General features: G+C 60.6%; 1 protein-coding gene across 1 annotated transcript in view; it reads right to left on the reverse strand.

The window, feature by feature from the left end:
- Positions 1-19,584: 19,584 nt before the first annotated feature.
- The window catches only part of CARD11 (caspase recruitment domain family member 11), a 35,257-nt gene continuing 30,623 nt past the window's right edge, over positions 19,585-24,218 (reverse strand). Inside the window, exons 22-24 of the mRNA XM_036241485.1 lie at positions 22,875-22,999; positions 21,041-21,156; positions 19,585-19,860 (exon numbers count right to left, since the gene is read on the reverse strand). Of these exons, the coding sequence (XP_036097378.1) occupies positions 19,644-19,860; positions 21,041-21,156; positions 22,875-22,999 (458 nt within the window). The 3' untranslated portion in view covers positions 19,585-19,643. The remainder of the gene's footprint in view (positions 19,861-21,040; positions 21,157-22,874; positions 23,000-24,218) is intronic.

A 24,218-nucleotide genomic window follows, 5' to 3' on the forward strand; every position in this document is an offset into this window, starting at 1 on the left:
GCCTCCTCCCCTCATCTGTAAAGAGGGAAATGATGGTGCTCTAATACCACAACAAGCTCGAAATCACTAAAAATCCAGGGAGATAACGTGTAAAATCCTAAGAATGGTCCAGAGTAAGATCTCAATAAGTGTTCATTGTTACTATTGTTATTACTACTATTGTCTTCATATTATGCACAACAAAGCTGGCACTGAGCAGTGTGAAGTCCCTCATCCAAAATCATACCGACGTGGCAAAACCAGAACGTGAATCCCGGTCTTTCCCCCTCACTGGGCACCTGTGTCCCTTCGACATGTCGCGTGGCTCTCCCGGCGCAGCCCCTCCGCATGAACTGAGAATGGGGTCGCCATTCCTTCCTCCTCCTGCCTCCCCACCTACTCGGAAGAGCTGGGCAGCCCGGGTCCCATTTCACATCCCGGGAAAGGTTGGGCTTGCCTAGGCCTGGCCCCTGCTGTCCCCTCAGCCCAGACACTGCCCGCCCCCAGCTCTCTGCCAGGCCCTCACCTTAGAGCCAGGCCCAAAGGACACATTCTCAGGAAAGCTTTTCTTCCTTCTCTTTCCCAGCATTGATCACATTTAAGTTCTTTGTGTGATTCTGTGCTGACTATCTGCCGTCCCAACTACATCCATGAGGCTGGGCTGTGTCTGCCTAAGTAGGGCTGGAGTCCCTGTGCCTGTGCACAGTGGGAACTCAATCACTGTTTGCTGGGGAGATGCGTGAAAGGGAGGAGGGAGGGAGAAGGAAGGGAAAGGGGGACTGAAGAAAGACAAAAGGATGGATGGATGGGTGATTGGATAGGTGGGGAGGGGGATGGATGGATAGATGAATGAATAGATGGGTAGATGGGTGGATGGATAGATGGGTAGATGGGTGGATGGATGGATGGGTAGATGGGTGGGTGGGTGGGTGGATGGATGGGTGGGTGGATAAATGGATGGATGGGTAGATGGGTGGGTGGATGGATGGGTGGATGGATGGGAGAGTGGGTGGGTGGATAAATGGGTGCATGGTTAGGTGGGTGGGTGGATGGATGGATGGATGGAGAGAGTGGGTAGGAGGTTAAATGAGTGATGGGTGGGTGGGTGAGTAAATGGGTGCATGAGTGGGTGGGTGGATGGATGGATGGCAGGCATGGTCCCCAGGGACCTTCAGAGCACTGCAGAGGGCTCTCTCTTTAGGATAAGCTTTGTCACTTCTCTTAGCAGTGACAAGGGGAGTCTCTGGGTGCTGCCAGGCATGGTTTGAAAGAGATGGCAGTTGTCTTGCTGGCTAACCACTTCACCCGACGTCAGCATGTTTTTAAGGAAGAGTTGGTCGTGGGACCCCGGATCATGTGCTGAGGCACTTCCATATTTGAACCTAGGTTCTACTTATTTGTCCCCAAAACTCCCATCTCAAGCTCCAGAAGGAGAACGTTTATGGGAACTAACTAACGTCAGCAGTTCTGAGAACCACGTCAGCAGGCTGGGCAGTGGGTGACTTCCATCTCAGGCTCTGATCAAGGCTCACACATCACAGGGCGGTGTGTTATCATCTCATCCTGGTTGCGACACCGGGAGCCTTTCCCAGCCTTCCCCATGGGGCACAGGCGAGGGTCTAGGGTGCCTTGGGGATGCTCACGGAGCAGCACGCCAGTCGGCAGGGTCGCACACATGCACGCGAAGCAGAGGGACCTCGTTTCTTCAGACTTAGTTCCGCTTCACAGAATGCGCCTGGACCAAGCCGTGCCTGGCTCCCGCCTCAAGTCCATCAGGGTTGTTTGGCAGAGTCCTCTCTTGTCACCTCACGCCAGGACCCAGGCCGAGCCCGCAGCCCCCGTCGTGAACACTGCGGGCCACTGAGCAGAGGAAGAAAAGGCCCTGGAAGGTTCTGCACTGACAACGAGGTGCCCGACCTGGACGCGACCTGCCGGCCCAGCCCAGCTGGTTGGTCACAGCTTGCGGTGGTGGTTTTGTCAGTTTGACAGGGCTCCAGGACCCAGTGACTTAGTTGCTGTGACTGCGGGTGTTCTGCAGAAGCGGTTAATATTTGCAATCGTTTGACTTGAAGGAGATTACCCTCCATGGTGTGGGTGGGCCTCGTCCAATCAGTTGAAGGGCCTTACCCACAAAAACTGAGGTTTCCCCGAGAAGAAAAAACTCTGCCTCGAGACGGCAGCTCCAGCTCTGGCCTCGGTCTCCAGGCTGCCGGATGCCCACGGGCTTCTGACTGGCCAACTCCACGACCCCGCAGCCAATGTCTTAAAATAAATCTCTTGACATATGTAAATATAATGTCTCCTGATACATATGTAATTATTACACAATAACCGTATATAGAACAGGTATTATATATAACATTATAGATGTATAATCTGCTGTCGTTTCTCTTTCTCTGGAGAACCTCCAAACGGATACAGATCACATCGCCCCAGTAACAAAGGGGCCGAGACGTATAGTGACCCAGTGAGGCCCTGACATCTGGGAAGTGTTCCTGACACCTGTGGAGTCATGGAAAAGGTTAGAGACAAGGCATGGGGAAACCCCAGGCTTCACAAGGAGTCCTGATCACGCCGGGCTCTGCCACTGATCGCTCTATGCCTCAGTTTCCTGTTCGGTAAAGTCCAGATGAAGTGACCGAGCCTGGCACGCCTGTGCGGACCAGGCGGGTTAACGCCCGTGAGGAACTCAGCACGGTGTGTGGGACACGGGAAATGCTCGGCTTGAACTGACTTCATTCCTGTTGTGGGTCTGTCTCCAGCCGTGCCCTTGCCTTCCCATCCTCTGGAAACTCTGCCTAACTTCCTGCAGGTTCCTACGCTCTCCGCCCCCCCCCCCCAGCCGCATACAGTGTGCAGGCCTGGGCTGACGGTGGACCCCCTGCTCTCCGGGGCCCTGTCCTGGTGGCCTGTGCAGGCTGAGGCTCTCAGAGCCCAAGGACACCCTGGGTGGAGGGCTCAGAGCCTGCCTACAGGGGAAGGACAAAGGTGGGGCACCGGCCCCGGGTCAGGGACCCCAGAGAGTGCCCGTGGAAAGCAAGGAGCCACCCGGAACAGACACATAATTTGTGGGGCCAGTACAAAATAAAAATGCCAGTCCCTTGTTCAAAAGGTGTTAAGAATTTCAGATGGCAATATGGGACATGGAACCAAGTGAGGGGTGCTTCTGAGCCCGGCCCCCCGAGTCTGCTGCGAGCACTGGCGGGGGGGGGGCTACAGGGGAGAGCACGGGGCGGGGCCGGCTCTGCGTGGGGCTGGGTAGCAGCTTGCTGGGCCGGCCGAGGAGACAAGCGTGGCTGTTTGTGAACCTCTGGCCTCTCCGGAGCGCACAGGAAATGGATCGGGTTTTCCCTGGTGACTCACTGCCTGGCTCTTTCCAGTCTCCGCTTCCTGTCCCTTCCCTTCCCTGGGGCTCAGGCAGATTCTGTCATTTCCTCGGGCACTCTGGGGCAATAAAAAGTCTGGTTTGGTTGAATCTAAAACTTCCATCTCAAATCCAATTTCATGCGCGTCTTGTCCCCTCCTGCAGAGCAGCCTCACCTTGTCCTGAGAGCCAAGGGGGTGTGTGTGTGGTGGCAGCTGCCTCCTTCCCCTTCTTCCCTCTCCCGGGGGGGGGGGGGCAGAGGGGAAACTCCAAACCAAATGTCTCTTACTTCATTCTCTACCCCCCACCCCCCAACTGGCCTCCTTGGTGGCCTCCAGCTGTGTGGCAGGTGGTGGGATGGGGCAGCGGTGGGGAAGTGGTGGCCACTTCTTCAGCCCTGAGAAGACGTCCTACCCCTTCTGCTGCAGGCTGGGGACACCGACCCTCCTTTGCCTCCAGCTGGGAGTCCAGACGCCAATTCTGGGCTCCAGGAAAAGGCCTGTTCCATACGACAAGACAGTAAGGCACCCAGTCTCCTGGCGAAGCCAGACGACCAACAACGCTTGTCTGGCCTCTGGGCACAGCGACAGCAACCTCCGCAGCTGATGTTTACCCAGCGTTTCCGCGGGCTAAGCACCTCCTGACCTTAGAGCTGTCCAGGCTTGCGACTCGGAGTGCGTGTCATTACACGTCCGTGTCCCACCGGCAAGGAGACGGAGGCGGGGAAGGTTAAACACTGTGCCCGTGGTCCCCAAATGGAAGTAGCAGAGTCAGGGTCGGACGCCAGGTCTCCCCAGCTCCAGGTCCAGTGTTCAGCCACTCCACTATCTGATTTTCTGTAAGAGTCCATATAAGGTACATACGTAACGGGGAGGGGGGCTGATTCTGCCTCTGGAATATCAAGGAAGGCTTCATGGAAGAGGTGACCCTTGAGTTTTGTTATAAAGGGTAAGTGGGAGTTGTCATGGGGATGAGGTGGAAAGGGCACTGTAGTTAGAGGGAACAGCATGTGCAAAGGCCCTGAGGCCTGGACGGCACCCGCAGATCAGGACTTGCAGGGTGCTCCATGAGTTGGGGTTCAGGGCTCGTGCCAAGGTGAGTGTTAGGAGATGAGGCTGATGTGAGGTTCCCTGAAGGCCCTGTGAAAGATTTGGGCTCCATTCCTGAATCCTCATTGCATGTAACACACCATGAACATATTTCACTACTTCCATGCTTCTTATCGCCTCCCTATCACGGTGTAAGCTCCGTGCAACCTGGCATGTGCCCATGCTGCTCATCTCTGTCCTTAACGCCCGGCATGCAGTGGAGTTTAATCCATTTTCGGGGGAACGCATTAAGGAAGGAATGAGCAAACACTGAGTGGGAGGGGTGGTCCCTGTGGCCATACCTCACCTGCCAAGTGGGAGCGCTGCTAAGCTCCGTGGGTGGTCTCACCTTTGCCCAGAGAGGGGTGGGGTCCTGCTGGGGGTATCCTTGGCTTCCTAGATACTATGACTTGAAATTCCCTCCTGTAACCACCAGGTGTCACTCATGCCACACAAGAAAACCCTCCGAGGGGCTCTTAAATTTGGGGTGGAGGCAGGTGGCAAATCTAGTCCGTGAGCCACAAATGAGTGCTCCAGGCTGTTATTTGTCCTCATCAGAGCCTGGGTTTCCTCCTCCAGAACCAGGCAGGTGTGACCATGGGCTCCCCCTCCCCAGCTACGGACAACACAGGAATGGGACAGGCTGGGGCCCAGGCTGGGAGGCCTGTGGCCATCGCTCCCACCCAGCCAGCAGCCCTGCCCTCCGGCGTTGGCCGTTTGTCAGCGTGAGTCGCTCCACACGCCACCCCCTTGCGGCCAGCAGGCCCAGCAGGCCCAGCAGAGCAATGTCAGCCTCCTGACAATCCCAGGGAACGGCCCTGTCCCCTCTGCCAGGGTCTTAGCTTGGGGTGCACGCTTCGAGCCCCAGGGGTCCAGACACTCCTGCCTTCAGCCACACCGCCGAGCTCCGGGAGCTTCCCGGGAAGGACGTGGCCCCATGACCAGGCCGCGACTGCCGTGTTTTTCTCTGTCAGCCCAATGCTAGATGTCGTCTCGGCTAATTCCAGGTAAAGCTGGTCATTCACATGCGTGTGGGAGCCTGCCTTTGCCCTTCTTTTGGCCTTAGTAGCAGTTATGTGCTAGGGACATAGACATAGGGCATTGGGGGGCACCTGGCCCCGGGTTGCGCCCGACGCTGGCGTCTCCTGAAGGGACGCGGTCCTGTCTGATCCCCCTCTTCAGTCATTCCCCAGGCCTGGCTTGTCCATGGAGTGACGGTGGCCGGGCAGAGTCTAGGCCAGGGAGACAGGAGTGGCCGACGGGCAGAGGGCGTGACGATGAGAGAGGAGAGGTGGGGCTGGACAGTGCTGGCCGGCGAGGGACCTGCGTCTCCTGGAGATCGTGCTGCCGTCCACGCGGCCGCCAGGGACCAGCCCGTCCCCTGCGCATGAAGGGCGGGGATCAATCAGCCTTTACCGCAATTAGGGCGGCAGGGAATTAATTAAACATGAGAAAAAGTACATTTCAACTCACCAAGAAGCCAAGTGAGTGAGCAAAGAACACCCTAGCCCCACCAGGGTTGTCCGCCCAGCCCGCTGATGGACACGAGGACCAGGAGGTCACCTGGGAAGGGCCAGCTCTGGTGTGGGAGGCTGGGACTTCCCGCTGTCCCCGAGTGGCCGAGCCTGCCCTGCCAGCATGGCTCACGGGGCCTGAACTCCAGACTGGGGACCAGGTGTCAGGGTTTTCCCAGTGACAGGGCAGGTGCCATGGGCCACGCTGGCTGGCTGCTCGGCGGTGCTCATGGAAGAGTTTGCCACGGACCCCCATCTTCCTTGCTGCTCCCCACCAGCCAGCCAGCCCCTCCTGGTCCCCAGCACCTCCTGCGTGGGCCGGTTCTGCCAGGCAGTGCCACCCGCGGGGATGCCCTCCTCGCCGCCCTCCTCGCCTCCCTCCATCTAACGCGTGCCCCCCACTCTGTGCTGGCCCTGCAGTAGGGCCTAGACTCCAACAGCCCCCCTTCCTGAGCTCTGGCGCCAGGTAGTGGGGGGTTATGCTGCTGCTGAGAGTGCCCTGGAAGAAGGTCAGGGGCTGTGAGGAGGAGACAGTGACCAGGGGACTTTTGGGGGAGGATTTGTGCTGCAGTAACAACTACCCTCAGATCTCATCACAGGGAGACAGGCTTCCTGCCAGGTCACTGGCTGTGGGACTGTGTGTCTGGGTACTGGGTGGACAGCTCCCATGTCCCCTCTGTCAGTTCACAGGGGTACGCTCACTGGTCACACGGCGCAGCCAGCCCTCAGGGAGGTGTAAGCCAGCTGTGGACGGCAGGAGCGGGGTGCCCCAGCTGAGTCCTAAAGCAGTGGGAACTGGCCAGAGGGGAGGAGCACAGGGAGGGAGGGGCCAGCAACAGTCCCCCCCTCCCCCGCTGGAGGGTGAGTGTGGGTTTGCGTATGCGTGTGATGGAGTGCACCTGTGTGTGCATGTGTGTGCACCTATGTGTGCACATGTGTGTGTGCGCAGCTGTGTGTGTGGGGGTGGTGGTGAGCTGATCAGGTTGGTGCCCAAAGTAGAGATCAGACCGCAGAACAGTGGAGACCAGACTGAGGGGCAGACTCTGTCCCGAGGGCAGTGGGGTGCCCTGGAGGTGTCTGTGCGGACAGGGACCAGGCCACGTCTGCATAGCTAGACAGTTCCCTGGGGCTGCAGAGAGGAGACGGGGGCAGGGAGCTGACGGACTGACCTCCTCCCTGAGGCCCTGGACTGGGTGGGGCGATGAAGGAGAGGGAGGGCTGGGCCTCCGGTTCCCCCTGAGCTCTGCAGGCTGCCTGGGCTGGCCCGGGCTCGTCCGGGTCTCTGTCTCACTCTCAAAGCACTTGGTCTTGTCGTCTTCGGAGCCTGTGAGTCCCTGGAGGCAGGAATCCTGTCTGGACATCACTGCCCTCAGGGGTGCCAAGGCGGCTTTGATAAACACTGGTTCTCAGAAAAGAAGAATGTGGAACAGACAGGGAATGGCCTTTTATTGACCCCACAGGGGACATGCTTTGCTCCAGACCCTGGGAGTGTCTTATGGGGTAGGAACCACCAGCCCATTTCCTGGAGGCTGTGGGCAGCGGGGAGGCCTAGTCCGTGGGCAGGACGGCAGCCTTTCAAAAGGAGGCGGGGACAGGCTGCTCAGGGCTCACTTTGCACAAGTCGCAGCCATCCCCGGCCTCGCCCTCAGCTCTGGCCGGTCCCCACGACCCTCCTCTGTAGCCCCCAGTCCGTGTGTCCCACCCCTGAGGCTGGCCGAGGAGGTCAGAGGTCAGCGAGCCTGGCTAAGCACCCCGTCCTTGCAGAGGGGTCACTGCCTGCCTGCGGGGCCCTCCTCGCTTGGGCCACTGTGAACCTCTGGCCTCCAGGTGGGGGTGTGGAAGCTTCCAGATGCTCCGGGGGGGATATGGGTGTTGAGAAGAGCTCTGGTCTCTGTCATTACAGAAGCAACATCCGCCACACAGGGGAGGCATGAGCACCCCTCCTTCGTCCAGCTCCGCAGCCCCGGCAGTGTTCAGGGTGTCTCTCCCCCAGCCCCTTCTGTGCACACTCGCCCACCACGCATCGTGCGTGCGTTCCTGTCGGCTGCTTCCACGTGTCAGTGCGTCTGGGACACCTGTGCCTGTCAGGACAGGGAGGTGCTTTGCTCCTTCACGAGCCCAGAATTCCCTGGGTCCCACCACGGCCTGGTTCCGTGGCCTGTTCAGTGTGCTGTGTTCGGACGGGGGGCTGGTGCAGGCGATGCCGCTGGGGGCGCCCGTGGCCACAGCTGGCTGGCACCGGGGCCGATGATTTGCTGGTGCAGGGGCTAAGCGGGGAGCTCTGGTGCTGGCAGGCCTGCGCCTCGGTTTGCTGACCTGTGAAATGGGGTTCCACCACGCCCTCCTTTACGAGATTCCATGGCGAGTGGCCAGCCGGGTGTTGGCGCCAACGTGGGCGGAGTTCTAGGATCCCAGGCCTCTGCCTGGGGAGGGTGGCGGCAGCCCAGGAGAACAATGCCGGCTCCGGAGAACCACGGCCCGCCCCTGGCCGGCAGGGTGGGAGGGTTAGATGCAGAATAATGTAGTCCCCGATCAAGCCTGCTGCTGTAACTCAGGCCCAGACGCTGCCAGGGCCATAAATTTGGGCGGAAAGTGCAGCTCCAGCAGTTTGCAAAGGGGAGCGGGGGAGGCGCGTGAATTACCGCCTTGGAGGGAGCGCCCCGCCTGGCATTGTTAGCCAGGGCCTGGGATTGATTGCCGCCCGCTTAATGAAATTGAATTTTAATTTATGTCCTAGCCCGCGGTGGGGGTGGGTGCTGGGGTAGAGGTGGGCTGAGCCCCAGGGTGGGGTCCCTTCTGAGCGGTAGGGGGTCGCAGCCAAATCCTACAGGACAGGATGATGGGCACCCCCGGGTGGCATCTGCTCTCCAAAGTTTCAAGGTCCTGCCAGCCTTCGGGGAGTTTTGGACAAGATACATTACCTCTCTGCGCCGGGCCCCTCTCTGGCCACACCGCCTGGCTCAGGTGTCACCCAGAGCAGGCTCAGGGACGGAGCGTCCTGTGCTGCCCCCTAGCGGGAACTGGACGCTCCACCAGGTGCTAGGGCCAGGTGCGGAGATGGGGGGGTGGCTAATGAACCTGGGGCTCTTTGGGAGGCCCCATTCCCTTCTCCCAGGTGCCCACACATGCGGCTGCGTACTGCTGTACGAACTAGCCTCTCACCCTGCCCAGCACGGGTGCCCCCTCCGCGGCGTGCACGTCACTCGTGCTCTCGGGGCGCTGCAGAGTCCGCACTTTCGGGGAGCAGGGCCTGTTTGCAAATCCCAGCCGCAGGGGTGCTAACCTCGGAAAGGCTCCGCCCCTCCCTGAGCCCCTTTGCTCTTCCTGCGGCGGGGATGAGGAGAGCGCCTTCCCCCAGGGTGGTTGGAGGGTTCAGTTGGGTGGGTTTCTGGGTTTCTAAGCCTCGGGCCGCCGTGGACATGAGGTGCCCAGTGGAGATTCCCACGCACGCTCAGATCTCCCCCGGCAGCGTCTGATACAGGTCCATGCCCATTTCCCAGCTGGAAACACTGACATACCCGTTCCCGTTCACAGAGTGGTGAGCGCAGCCAGGCTCCAACCCTGTCATAGGACGTCGGTAATCACCCTGGGGAGGTTTCTCCTCCACACAGGCCGCCCTGGGCCAGCGTGAAGGATGCACAATTTACCGACATGATGTTTAAGGTCTGGGGACCTCCTGGGTGTGCCAGGCCTTGGAGGGCCCAGGTCACTGGGGGGATGGAGGAAGCCGAGAAGAGCCTGCCCTTTGGCTCCGTGGTATTTTGCAGAAGGGAAATCGATAGCTCCATGGCCTGGCAAGTTGCTGCAGGACCTCTGTGCCCTGGAGGTGACAGGGCCATGTCTCTAAAGAGCCAGGGAAGCTTAATCCTGGGAGATTTATGCCACCAAGGATCACAGACTCCGGGTCAGGGGAACAGGTCTAGTCACCCTCCCTGTTACTCTGACCACAGGGCAGGTCAGTGGGCCTGGGGGAAGGGGCTGAGGGGGCTGGGCTTGCCAAGCTGCCAGGGGCTTGTTTGGGGAAACTGAACTGGGTGGGGTGCACTGGGGGGCAGATGGCAGTCACAGCCAAGAGGGAACGAGGCTATCGACTGGGCCGGGGGTGGGGGAGCAAAGTCATGGGTGGGGTCTCCAGGTACATGTGTGTGACGTGTGACTGAGAGCCCAGCACCCATGCCCACGTGTGCCTCACCACACTCCAGCATGAACATGCACATACCCAGACCCATGTGTGCACACCCACCCCAAACACATATACATGCGTGCACATGAGCACACAGGAACTCAGTGCACACCCACCCCAAACACATGCGTGCACGCATACCCAAGCACACACATGTATACCCCAACACATGGCACACACACAGCGAACACATGCACATACCCATTTGCACCCATGCAGAGAGTAGTAGAGCCCTTCTTGCCACTAGAGGGCACTAAAAGCCCTCCCAGCCTCCAAACTCATTTGCAGAAACAGATGCATGTGTGTGCACCTGTGTACACACACACACACACACACACACACACACACACACACGGAGTCAAAAGAAAAAACAAAAAAACAAAGACAAAGTAAAGAAACACCCTCGACAAATAAAGCAATTGATGGTAATGCAAGCAACGATAGCCGTAAATCCTGGAGGCTGGTGACACGGAGCGGGAAGGGCCAGGGCGGTGTGTCTGACGTTTGGTGTTCTCCCCCAGACCCTGGGCCAGACCGAGGGTTTCCCCGACATGCACCCCGCTGAGTCAGTCCCTGCTCCAGGTCTTGGGCCTCGGGTATGCCTCTTTCCCTTCACTCCCTCCTACCTTCTCTCCACACCCCAAAGAGCTGCAGGAGGGTGAGCAATCACCTTTCTGACGGCAATGACTCTGGGTCTTAGCAGGACATCCTGTTGTCATGACCCGAAATGCTGCAGGAACTTGGCCTGCAGAGGTAGCCGAGCGCCCAGGCCAACAGCTGCCTGTCCTGCTGGGCCCAGCTGATGCGCCCTGTCCACCCCGGGTCCTGGGGGCACCGGCGCTGGCATGAGCTCTTCTTACTTGACTCCGGTTTGCAGGCGAGACTTCCCAGGCTCAGGCTGTGAAGGTCTGCGTCCCTGGGGGCCGCACACACCTCAGGGTCACTTGCAAGGAGGCTGGAGGGGCCTCTGTCCTGAGACCCTGGGCCCTCCCAGGCCCCGGGGCTCGGTTCCACCCTTGGAGCTTGTCTGCACCCCACCCTTGGAGCTTGTCCGCACCCCACCCTTGGAGCTTGTCCGCACCCCAGCCTGTCTCCCCCTTGGTGCCCATCTGCAGGCTCCAGGCTGTGCTAGCCATGGGGACAGAAGGGTGGGATCCAGTTTGTGTTCCAGGAAAATTCCTCCCTGAGGGCCTCTCCACTGGGGTCCATGAATGGAGTCCAGGGGCCTACGAGCTTTGACGGGAAACAATCGCATCTTCGTTTTCTCCAGCCCCCAGTCAGTTCGTGGTTCCTTCCACTCTGACGGAGGCCACGAGCCACAGGCGTGGGACCTGATCCGTGAGAGAACCGTGGCGTCTCTGCGTCTCATGTGGCAGCCGCAGGTGACTGGGAACAGTTCAGGCTCCTCTGGACTTCGAGAGGACAGCGGCCGCTCCATCACTAGGTCCTCCTGTGGAGTCTTGGGCAGAGGCACAAAGCTAAGGACCAGGCTCCGAATCGCTCTAACTGCGTTGACGGCGGTGTTTCAGTGAAGACGGGCTCCTCAGCAGTCCTCTGTGTTTAACGTGATGTAGTGACAGATGTTGTTTGGAGAGGGGGTGTCTTTCAGATACCCAAGGGGTTCCTGGTGGGTCAAGCTGGGCATTGAGGCTGGTGGGTTGATGCCACATATGGGCAGGATGAGGCATGGACTTCAGGGGGAGATGTCGCATTTGTTTGGTTTTGGACATTGAATTTGGACAGATCCATCTGGGGAGGCCAAGGGGCCCTGTGCTCCCTGGTGGCTAATGACAGCGGGGCTGGAGATGCCAGCGTGGGGTTCCTTGCAGGAGCTCACTGGGTCCTCACAGTGACCCCAGGTGGCACGTTACCCAGGTTTTATGGTCTCATTCTACAGATGACCTTTGGGGGATGGTTACACAAGTTTATCTTGGAACTCAGAGGTGACCATTTCTCCTGGAATCCCACAGGTCCTACCCACAGGTGCCCAGGACCCCTCACTGCCTAGCCACTTCCGCCTGAGTACAGTGGGCACCGAGATGCCCGAGGTCCACCTGGGCTGGGCCTTGGGCCAGAGACACGGAGGGCACGAAGCTGTCTTGGTCTGGAGGCGCCGGTGGTATCTGCGCGTGTCTCTCTCTCCCTCTGTTCTCCCTCCCCCCCACGTCTCCGTCCTCACCCCTTCACACACACACACACACACACACACACACACATGTCCAGTGGGCGGCAGAATGCTGCGGAGACACACATCAGAACACCAGAGCCGAAATGACATGTGACAGGGAAGAAGGAAATTGCTGGATTAGATCGTTTCCAGTCAGCCGGCTCGGAAAGTTCGGGCCCTCGGACGGCACCTGGGGCCCGAGGCAGCCTGGCTGAAAGCTGGTGCACCCTCGGCCCCCCCGCTCACCAACGGCGCACGTTAGCGCCCACACCAGAAAGCCAGCGACCTCCCCCACCCCGGCTGCCCCTCGCTGCCCAGGCTGCCTGCTGCTGGCTGTGGCGCCCTGGGGAGGACTTTGCGGGGGGGGGGGGGCAGGCCCGGGCACCCAGGGACCCAGGCCAGGGCACCAGGGGCAGTGGAGGGAGGGAGCGAGGAGGGTCAGGCTGCAGGATGAGTGCCGGTGGCGGGACAGGACACCTGAGCCGAGCCTGCGTCCAGTGCCGGGGCCTCTCCCAGGGACCCGCAGCTCAGGGCCCACCCTCTCCTCCTGCACTCTTCCGAAGACCTGGGCACTCAGTCTTCTCCAGTGTGGTCTGACGTTGCCCCGCCCCTACAACGGAGCCTGGCGTGAGCTCCGGGGCACCTGCGCCGCCGGAGAAGCCCCAGGAAGCTCTGAGAAGTGTCCCGAGGTCCCCCCGTCACACCCCAGCCCTGCCCCTTCCCCAGCGGCCAGCTCCTTTGAGCCTTGGTTTCCGCATCTATTAAACGGGGATGGTATTTGCCAGCGGCACAGATTGGTGCCAGGTTTGGAAATGACCTATTGCTACTTTCTAGGGTGTTTTTGGGGTCTGAGGTCTAGGGCCCCCAAAGCAAAGAAAGTGGGCAGACCCTGCCTGGCACAGCATAGGGGCACTCAGAGGCACACGTGAGCCATCCCTGGAACGGGGTGGAGAGCCCGGCCACCTGCCTGCACCGGGCCACAGCGATCTGGTAACCAGAGGCTAGTGCTACTGGGGCAGAGGGCGGGGCTGCCCGGTGGTCAGCGGTGCCCTTGACCCAGACCTGCAAGAAGGGAGGACTTTGAGTCCTTAGGGCCCCCCCCTCCACTCGGTTAGATTTGTAAACAATGCATACAAACCCAGTAAAACTGAATCAGGAGGAAGGGTAGGTGTGAGCCAAGGAGAGTCGCGGAGGGAGGAGAGGCAAGAGCTGCCTTCCCCCAGAGCTGCCTCTCCGCCTGCCAACACAGACGTTTCTCCCTCTGGTGTCTTTCTGGGATTTTTTTCCCTTTCCCAAGAGCTCAGCCAGGAGGAGAGCCAGAATCCCAGAGCGGGAGGGCCTCTGGGCTGGCGGGCGTGGGGGTACGTGGCTGTCCTCTCCCATGACCTCTTCTCTGGCCACAGCCGGTCCCACCCCTGCCTGCCCGGGTCCACAGCTGGTCCCACCAGGGCGGACGCCTCACAGGAACAGCGTGGGGGGCACCTGGGCGCGGGGTGGCTTGGATCTGGGGCTCTGAGCGCAAGTCATACGGACGTGAAGACCAAACACAACGAGCAACTTGGAGACAGAAAGAGGAACCTGACGAGCAGAAAGGCTGAGGTGACGGGACAGGTACCTGCTGCTGCAGGATGGGGATACGCAGAGCTGTGCTCCGAGGTTCAGCCACTCTCCAGGGGGGCAGCCCTGATTCGGAGCTTTGCCAGTTCCCGGGTGTCCCCCCCACCCCGCTGTGTGCTGTCAGCCGCCGCCAAGGTCACCAGGTGGGGAGAGGGGCTCACTGGGCCCGCACACGGGGCGGCCTTGCCACCCCCGGGGCCTGGCTGCTCTCCAGCCAGAGCTTTCTGGCCCAGAGTCTCCGGCCTCTGAAGACATGACAGGGACAGTCTCTCAGAAGCAACCCAGCCAAGCAACCCAGCCCAGGGACCAAAGCAGGAATTCCAAGGTGTGTTTCTGAAATGTTATGGAGTGAACACTGTAAAACACCATCTTCCCCCTCTCAGCAACAACTCACACAGCAGCTGCTGCCTCCTCTTTTGGAAAACTTCCAACTCCTACCACAGTTTCTGCCCCAAGGCCTCTCTTGCCCTCCTCCAAGTCTGGGAATGGTAGAGGCCTCCAAGGTGGGGAGAGGGAGAACTGAGCAGGTAGAGTCGGAACGTCAGGGGGAGCGGAATCTATCCACCACACAGCAGCCCCTCCCTCCTTTTCCCTGGGCTCCCTTGGACAGGATTCTGTATCTGCCTCAGGACCTTTGCACTTGCTGTTCTCACGGCTTGAATGCGACTGCTCCACATCTTTGCACGGTTTGCTGACAGTCTCTTGAGGCCTCTGCTCAAATGTCACCTCCTCAAGGAGGCCATGCTATCTAAACAAGACAAACATGGTTGTTTGCCTGCATAAAGACCAGCCCCGTTTTCTATGAGTGACAAGGCGGTATGTGCTCAGTATTGGCCAATGAGAAGGACTCCTGGGGCTGCTGGGAGAGAGGTTCCTCCATGATAAAGGACAGAGCCTCCTTCCCTCTTGCTTTGGCACCAGCATGTGAGGATGTGATGCCTGGAGCTGTGGCAGCCATCTTATCATGAGGAGGTGACCGGCCTGAAGAAAAGCCAACAGTTCTCTTGAAGTGTTAGATCTGGCAGGACGGGACTCGCTTCCTACATGGCACCACGCTGCTCCTTTGACATGGGTTACATGCTTGCCAATTTGCCACGGTGCCTACCTGTCCCTCAGGCAACACTCCGGCCCACTTCACTTATTTACATCCTTGCTGGCCACTGGGCAACTCCAATGGCAATGCAGTGACCCCTGAGCCACCGTGGAAGAAACCCCCTCCCTGGAGGCCGCCGGGCTGCAGGCCGTGTGCCAGGCTGGAATTGCTGCCCAGCTGAGCCCTGTGGGCAGTCTTGAGCAGGTTTCCAGAAAATGGGTGCTGTTGGAAGCCACCCAGCTCTGGGCAGTTGGTTCTGCAATAACAGAGAACCAGGGCAGGGGACGCACCCTTGCTCCAGCTGCTGGACAGTCGCTGCCCGAGTCCAGGTCATCCCGAGACTCCTGGGCCTGGCGTCAGGCGGGGCCTGGCGTGATGTGGGAGTGTGCAACAGGCCCAAAGAGAGTCCTTTAGCATATGGGTATGAAGGGACAGCTCCTGGTTTCCTGATGTGCCTGCATTAACCCCGCAGTGGCTGGGTTGCGGGAGGAGCAGGGACCGCTCACCAAGGGTAGAGGAGGCCAGTCCTGTCCACCGGGGGCGGCCTGCGGGGAATGAGGCCGAGACCCATGCTTTAGGTTAAGAAAGCAGAGGACGGGGAGCAAAACTCCTGTGTTTGCTGTTGTGTGACGTGGGGGAATGGGGGCCGTGGGGGGCACCTCTGTCGCCTGTCTGTGCGAAGGCCCTGGAAGGGCACACGTGAGTCATCAATGCTGTTTCCTGTGTGCACGGGGGATGGGGACAGGGCAGAGGTGAGACTTTTAAAGGGGTGGCCTTTTCTAGTGTGTGGCTTTTGGACTCTGGATGTTTTATCTATTAAACACGAATACAAAATTCCAGATTAAAAACGGAGGTGAACCGCCCGCCTTGCGAGAAGCCGCCCTCTCTGAGGTCCCCAGTTCCCTGCAGAGCCTGAGCGGTGACAGGTTGGGGCTGGCCCAGGGGGCCTGGGGGAGTGGGGTGGGAAGGAGGAGAGCGGGGGAGGGGGGCACTTCCTGTTGCTGTCGGTTTGGGTTCTTGAGATTTGAAATTGAAACTACAAAGCCAGAGTTCAGCCCCAGCTGACATCCCTCTTCTGGAGATTTCTCTGGTCCCAGGCCCGCAGCGCTCAGGGGCCCTAGGACATCCTGGGTCATAAGAGGGGTGGGGTTGGCGCTGGGAGCCTGTCTCCCCATCAGGCAGCCCTAGAATCCTGGCGACCTTGACGGCACCGCCAAGGACACATCTGGGAGAAACAGCAAAGCCAGGCTGGGAGAAGGGTGCCAACCCAGAGAGACACACAGGAAAAAGAGGCCAGCAGCTGTGGCGGCTTTGGGGGCAGCATGCTGGCAGGATGCCAGGGCTCCCAGAAGGCCCCCGCCTGCCCCCCCACCCCCGTGGCCTGCTGAGGAGGCGCTGCTGGGCCGTGAGCAGGCTGCCTTGGTCCAGAGAGCACGCCCACATCGTCTCCGTTCGAGCACCCTGCCAGCTACCGTCCTGGACACTAACCAGTTCTCATCACAGCACAGCAGGGGGGCTTGACAGTTGCCACCAGGGCCCCAGAGAGAGCCTGCAGGTGGCCCACTGGCAGGGCCTGGGTAGAGTTCCAGCTTACGAGCTGTGTGACCTTGGTCAAGTTACTCAACTTCTCTGAGCCTCCTTTTTCTCCTGTATAAAATGGAAAAGGGTTTTGGGTTCCGTGAGTAACAAAGAGAAAGGGCTTGGCACACAGTAGGGACTCAAAAAATAGTTGGCAACATTTGCCTAACCCATGAGCAATGGTCCTTCATCCTTTGGGGCTCGGAAGACCCCTTGGGATCTGAGAAAGCCAGGACTTGGTCCCCAGAAGCGTGTGGGTCCACACACACAATGGGGCTTTGGGGTTCTGAGCAGCTCGGCTGGTGCCCCTGGACGCAGACCACGGTGTCACTGGTGTCCTCAGCCTGGTGCAGGTCCTGGCCAGAGCCTGGGCCGGGCTGGCTGCGCAGACAGCACGCCCCCTGCTGTCTCAGGAGGGCCCCCTGAGCCCCAAGCCCCTGCAGGGTGCCCTGCACGCTCAGTCCTGCACCGCCCAGCCCCTCTCCTTCCCCAGCAACTTCAGGGTGCCTGCTGCTGACACGTCAGAGCCGGGAGCTCGAGCAGATGTCAGGGTCCCCTCTGAATCCTCATGTGGACCAATTCCCGGGGGTGCCAAACCCCAGCCTCCCACAGACTTCATCAGTTGAACCAGCAAGCGACCCGGAGCCCAGCCCCGCTCCCTGGCCCCACCCCCCCATCTCATTAGCATCTATCCAAACCACAGCCCTGCCTCCGGAGCCAGGCACACAGCACTTGGGAGAAGAACCCCACGACAAATTCTTCTCAGAACTGGCCCCGGGCGAGGCCTACCTTCACCCCTTCTCGCCTCCCCGCCCCAGCACCCAAATGGCACGTGCACCTCGGGTCCGGCTGTTCCGTCAGCAAACCGAGAATTTGAATATAAACACGAGTAAGTCCGCAGGCCTTTGACGCTGGACCCCTTTCCAGTCACGTCCGTCCCCTCGGCTCTGAGTACCGCACAAGGAACCACGGTTTCCAAGTGGAAACGGGGTCGGCTTGGCGTGGGGGAATTTACTGTTCAACTCAAAGCTCGACCAAGGTGGGCAGACCCCTTCCTGCCTGCCCCTCTCGTGGCGGCCTGCACGGCCCGCGTCAGGGCCCCTCAGACGCAGCGCGGCCACAGCCCCCGGCTGCTGCGGGGACAGAGCGTCCCCAGCTGGCTCTCCGAGGACCGGCCTCCCCAGCACACGCAGGTGCTGTAGAGATGGGTCAGGGAGGGAGGAGAGGACCAGCCCCTCCCAGGGCCGCTGGCACCGCTCACCCCTCCGGGGGCTTTGTGCTAACTGGACGTCTGCGGGTTGAAATGCTAGGATGCTCCTGGATGCCCGCTGTTGTGCATTTTCTTGAGGAGACGTGTTAAGTTCTTTTACTCATAACCCATATCTGGGCTATGTGGCAGAATCTAGCCCAGGGTCAACTCACGGCCCTGGAATCTGAACCCACAAAAGAAAGGACGGCTCAGGAGTTCCTTGAGGCCGCAAACAACCGAGAAGGGAAATAACAGCCATTGAACACAAGGTAAGATTTCAAGCTGGTGTAAAAGAAACCCAAGCAGCAGTCCTGGGCTCCAGGGGACCCTCAGTGACTCTGGTTCCGTCTGTCTTTCCGTTCCGCTATCCTCTGTGCAGGGCCTCCGTCCTCAAGGTCACCTAAAGACCCAAGAGGGCTGCCGGAGCTCCAGCCATCAGGTTTGTAGTCCAGACGGGAAACTGGAGAATGGGCTGTTGATCTGCGTTGTCTCTCCCCAAACTCGACCTTACATTTGCTTGATTACCCTAGCTGCAAGGGAGGCTGGGAACTATGACCTTTTAGCTTCGTTTCCCAGGATAAAATCAGAGTTCTTTAGGTAAGGGAGTGTGGACATGGAACTGTCAACTAGCAGTTGCTCCCACAGATCCCACAAATGCACAGACCTTGGTTTGAACCCCAGCTTACCACCTACCAAATGCTGAGCACTCAGCACGGTGCCAGACTGGAGGGGGCCTGGTTTGCCCGTGCCCTGTTGGGTCTATACTCAGAGTTTGCATCTAGGGGGTCAAAGAGAACAACGGCTCTAGACCCCAGAGGCCTCTGCTGTCTGCTCTGGCGGGAAGTACAGCTTCCTGCACCCCGTCCCCGCCGCCCCCCGCTCCTGTGCGGTGGCCGTGAGCCCACTAGCGGGCCTTACCCTGAAGGCCCCCTCCTGAGCGGAGGGGTGAAGTGAGGTGGCACGCAGGGGAGCCCTACACACAGGATTGCTGAGTGAGGGGGCCTGGCCTCAGGGCCGGAGTCGGGGGGATGCAGGGGGATATAGCAGGACCTCCCCAAAATAAGCCTTTCCCAGGGCGATAACTTATTGTCCAAATCAGGACGCATCTTAGTCAAATGGTGCTGTTAGTAATGAGCCCCAAACCCAGGTGTGCACCGGGCCTGTCCTGGGACAGTGGGATGGGCGAGCCCCTCACCCGACACGACGGGGGGTGGGGGTGGGGTGGGGGGTGGGGGGGCTGAGCTAGGCAGAGCCCTGCAGGTTAGGAAGGCGGAGGAGCTGAAACCCTCTGCAGACTATTCAGTGAAAAAGGTGGGTGAACACGGAATGGAGACATTTTAATGCAAGAGAAATAACAGCCTGGCTCACTTCCCTTCCGCCCACTAGCGGGTCCTGCCGGGAAGGTCCTCCTGTGTGTGCCGCGGGCAGGCGGAGCTGGCCTGCAGGGTCCCTGCACCCCAGGTCGCACACCTGTCCCATGCATTACATTCAACTGCTGCTCTGGCTCCCAGAAAGCCGCCGGCCTCGGCCTCGGCCTGGCTGTGTCCTTTGCGGGGCCCTGCCTCCCCGCTCACGCCAGCAGGGCGGCCCCTCAGCCCGTCAGCCCTGGGGGAATGAACGGCTCCCTGCTCCTCCTGTGTGTCCGTCCCCCGGGCCCCCTGGAGGGCTCCGGCTGGGTGGGACGAAGCCCCCAGGCTGGGCGGCTCTGCGGGCCCACGATGCCCTCGCGGGCCCACGATGCCCTCGCCCCCACAGCACTGCCTGGTGGGGTCCAGCCCCCGTGAGTCCCGCTCTGACCCAGGGAGGCCGCCTCACAGCTGGTCCTCGTCCACCCAGACCGTCTTGCGCTGCTCCTCGCCGATCTTGTCTTTGATGACGCGGAGCAGCTCCTCCACGCTGCCCCACATGTCGGTCTCCACGGTGGCGTACAGACATGGCAGGGCCTCCAGCTCCTTCTCCAGCTCCCTCTCCTTCTGCCGGCACTGGCGCAGGAACTCCTCCTCCATCTCCGGCCGGGGCAGCATCTTCCTGTGGACACGGGGGCGGATGCGCGAGCCGTGGGCGAGGCTGGCTGGCTGGCCCTGGGCTGCGCGACCCACGTCCTGCCCGGCCAGCCCTGCTGGAGGCCACCGCCCGGCTCCTCGGCCAGCCCTGACCACCCTTGCCCGCACTGTCTCTCCAGAGCGGCTGCCCCCTCCCAGCACGCGGTATCCTGAGTCCTTGCCTCTGTTTGCTATGGAACTCCCAAGAGGTGGGGATTTAAAAAAAAAATCTTTCTTTTCACTTTTGAACTGTGGTAAAGGTCACATAGAGTAATGCCAGCTCACCATTTCTAGGTGTCCAGTTCAGGGACAGGAAGCACAGCCCCACCATCACCTCCAGAACTGTCCACCTTCCCAGGCTGACTGTCCCCATGAACACTCCCCCGCCCCTGCCCTGCACCCACCCTCTGCTTCCTGTCTCTGAGTCTGACCCCTCCAGGGGTCCTATACGGGGAAATCAAATAGTTTTCTCTTGTGTCTACTGGGTGTCACTGAGCACAATGTCCTCGGGTCCACCCATGTTTCACGTGCCAGAAGGTCCTTCTCTCTAAGGCTGACTAACACCCAGTGTCTGGATGGCCCCTCCGCTCGTCTGCTGACCCACCCACGGGCCCTCGGCTGTGCGCGGCGCGAGCACCCGCCCTGCTTCCCGTCCTTCTGGGTCTAGACCAGGAGCGGGGCGGCGGGGCCACGTGGTGATTCTGTGGTCTGCTTTCGCGGAACCTCCCCGTCCTCCGCAGCAGCCACACCGTTTCCCGTTCTTGCCAGCACGCGTTCTGATTTGTTTTTGGGTGACGCGGTCAGGTGGGGATGTGGGTCTCATGTGCTCACTCCTGGGTGCCCCAGGTCCTGCACTGAACAGGCGCCCCGTGAGCATTTGGTGACAGAAAGGAGTGGCCTCAGCGCTTGGTCTTGGTCACAGGTGCCAGGGAAGGTGGGGTCAGCGCTGATGCCGGGCCCCCAGCCTCAGCGTCGCCCCGATTCCTCGTCGCTCAGACCTCACAGCTAAGCCTTCAGCACAACGCAACACCTTGAGCGGGGTCCAGCACCGGCCCTTCCCCATCGCCCGCCAGGCCACTGCGCCTGCTGTTCAGGGGGCCCCGGAATTGTTGGTGGGGTGGCAGAAGAGGGGGTGCTCAAGAGTGCCAGGGGTCTCGGAGCCCTACCTGAACCTCTTGATGTTCTTCTCCGACACCCGGACGAAGAGCACGATGGGGTAGATGCCGCACCTGATCAGGTCCCTGGTGCAGGCGATCCCGGCCTCCAGCAGGCAGTGCTTGTCCTGCAAGCACAGGGCCGCGGTCAGCAGGGGGCTCAGCAGGGGGCTCAGCAGGGGACTCAGGGCCCCGGCCAGCAGGGGGCACAGGGCCCGGGTCAGCAGTGAGTGCAGGGCCCGGGTCAGCAGGGAGCTCAGGACCCCCGTCAGCCGTGAGCGCAGGACCCGGGTCGGCAGGGGGCGCAGGGCCCCGTCAGCAGGGGGCACAGGGCCCCAGTCAGCAGGGGGCGCAGGGCCCCGGTCGGCAGGGAGCTCAGGACCCCGGTCAGCAGGGGGCACAGGGCCCGGGTCAGCAGTGAGTGCAGGGCCCCGGTCAGCAGGGAGCTCAGGACCCCGGTCAGCCGTGAGCTCAGGGCCCCGGTCAGCAGGGGGCACAGGGCCCGGGTCAGCAGGGGGCGCAGGGCCCCGGTCGGCAGGGAGCTCAGGACCCCGGTCGGCAGGGAGCTCAGGGCCCCGGTCAGCCTGCATCTCCAGCCTGCGTGGGGATGGGCAGGGCCCGTGCTCAGGGCCAGGTTCCTGAGAGCCCAGAGTACCACTGGCTGGACCAGGGGACGACTGGAGGTGAAACCCAGCCTCCCCGAGACAAGGCCCCGCTCCTGTGGACACTTGTCCCTCTCGGCCGAGTACAGAGCCGGCACCGGTGGGGCCCAGGCAGCGGCCCGGGGTGAATCCGGCAGCTGGATGAGTCTTAATGAAAGTCAAATCGGCATGGAGAACACCAGCTGCTGCAAGGGCACTAACTAGGCAAGGGCGGACTCGGGAGCTGAGGTTCCCGGGGGTGTCTGCAAGCTCCCTGGCACCCATGAGCTCGTCACTTCTGAAAAGGGACAATCCCTGTGTGGACGAAGGTGGCGCTTCAGAAACAAACCTCCGCTGCATGGAAACAGACAGGAGTACAGAGCAGTGTGCTCCTCGGCCGGCAGCGGCGACCGGCACGGGGGTGCAGAGGACATGCGGCCCCAGGCCCACGCTCTTGCCACCGCCCGCCCCAGCAGCGCAGCGCTGCCCGCACTCCTACCGGACTCGCTGGACGGCGTCGCTTCCTCGCTAACGTGACCTCAGCCGCACGCTGCATACCCGTCTCCCACCCACTCCAGGTCCGAGTTCCCTGACCTGCCGCGGCCCGGACTTCAGAACTGAAGGCTCAAGGATGAGGGCTCTGCCTGCGCGTTGCTGTGTGAGTGACCACGCCGGGCGGGGCGGGTGACCGTCAGCTGGGCGGCGAATGTGGAGCTCCTGGCTGGGCACTGTGCCTGCCGTCCCCAAGGTCACTGCCCAAGGCCGGGAACTGCGCTCTCGCAAAGCCCCGGACGGGGCAAGGACACGCCGAAGGCCGTGGGGGTCACGGCGCTGGCTCAGGTGACTGTGACTTGGTGCTGACCCCTGCTCTGGACCACCGCCACAACCCCTCTGATGCTCCGTTTCCCCTGGTTTGGCGAACACGGCGTCTGTCACCCACTTGGCTCTGCCCAGATCTGCCCTGACAGCCAAACCCGCACGTCCCTGAACGATGCGCTCGAACACCAGCACCGGGAAGCCGGCAGAAAGGGGAGGAGGAGGCTTTAAAATACCAACACGCGTCAGAGCCCAGACGAGGGCGTGGAGCGAGGAAGGTTAAAGGAGGGGGCGAGAGCCGGTCACATCCCGAGCTCGGCCTTGGCCACAGGGGCCTCGGAGACACGGGGGCGGGTGTCATGGCGTCCAGCCCCCCAGCCCTGCCTCACCTTGGCCGCCACGGCCTGGATGTTGGCAGGGACGATGCATTCAAAGGTGTTGGGGTTCTTTTCTCGGGAGTAGATGATGGTCTCTGACTTCTGCTTTCTGAGGAACTCGTCTCTCGTGACAACATCTGTGGAGAGAGGGGCCAGTCCTGAGGGAGGCACGAGGTGACGTTGGGTCGAGTGTCCTGTCCAGACTCTGCCTCCCACTTCTAGGCTGGACTGAAGTCCACGTCCCAATCCCCTTCGGGCTACGTTTAAGTAAATCTGTCCCCTACAGCCGACACGAGGCTCCTCGGGGGCACGGCTGAGGACACAGCCTGCGGCAGCTCACACACAGCTGGTTAGTAACACTCGTGGTCTGGCTCAGCAGTGTCTCACTGGACAGAGTGGCTCAGGCGCTGGTGGTAACACTGACCAGCTGTCTACCAGGAAGGGTTTCTTGCTTTACTCACCCATCCACCCCCCTTCCTACCCATCCACTCACGTGCCCGCCCACCATCCATCTACCCATCCATCCACCCATCTATCCATCCATCCACCCACCACCCATCCATCCACCTATCCATCCATCCATCCACCCACCCACCCATCCACCCATCTATCCATCCATCCACCCACCACCCATCCACCCACCTATCTATCCATCCATCCACCCACCCACCCATCCACCCATCTATCATCCATCCACCCACCACCCATCCATCCACCCATCTATCCATCCATCCACCCACCACCCATCCATCCACCCATCTATCCATCCATCCACCCACCACCCATCCATCCACCCATCTATCCATCCATCCACCCACCAACCATCCATCCACCCATCTATCCATCCATCCACCCATCTATCCATCCATCCACCCACCACCCATCCATCCACCCACCACCCATCCATCCACTCATCTATCCATCCATCCACCCACCTATCTATCCATCCATCCACCCACCACCCATCCACCCACCTATCTATCCATCCATTCACCCACCACCCATCCATCCACCCATCTACCCATCAATCCACCCACCATCCATCTATCCATCCATCCACCCACCCACCCATCCATCCACCTACCTATCCATCCATCCACCCATCCATCCACCCATCTATCCATCCATCCACCCACCCACCCATCCATCCACCCATCTATCCATCCATCCACCCACCACCCATCCATCCACCTATCTATCCATCCATCCACCCACCCACCCATCCATCCACCTATCTATCCATCCATCCACCCACCCACCCATCCATCCACCCATCTATCCATCCATCCACCCACTACCCATCCACCCACCTATCTATCCATCAATCCACCCACCCCACCCACCCATCCATCCACC

The sequence above is a fragment of the Molossus molossus genome, unplaced genomic scaffold, assembly GCF_014108415.1.
Source record: "Molossus molossus isolate mMolMol1 unplaced genomic scaffold, mMolMol1.p scaffold_m16_p_4, whole genome shotgun sequence".
In the NCBI taxonomy this organism is placed as follows: domain Eukaryota; kingdom Metazoa; phylum Chordata; class Mammalia; order Chiroptera; family Molossidae; genus Molossus; species Molossus molossus.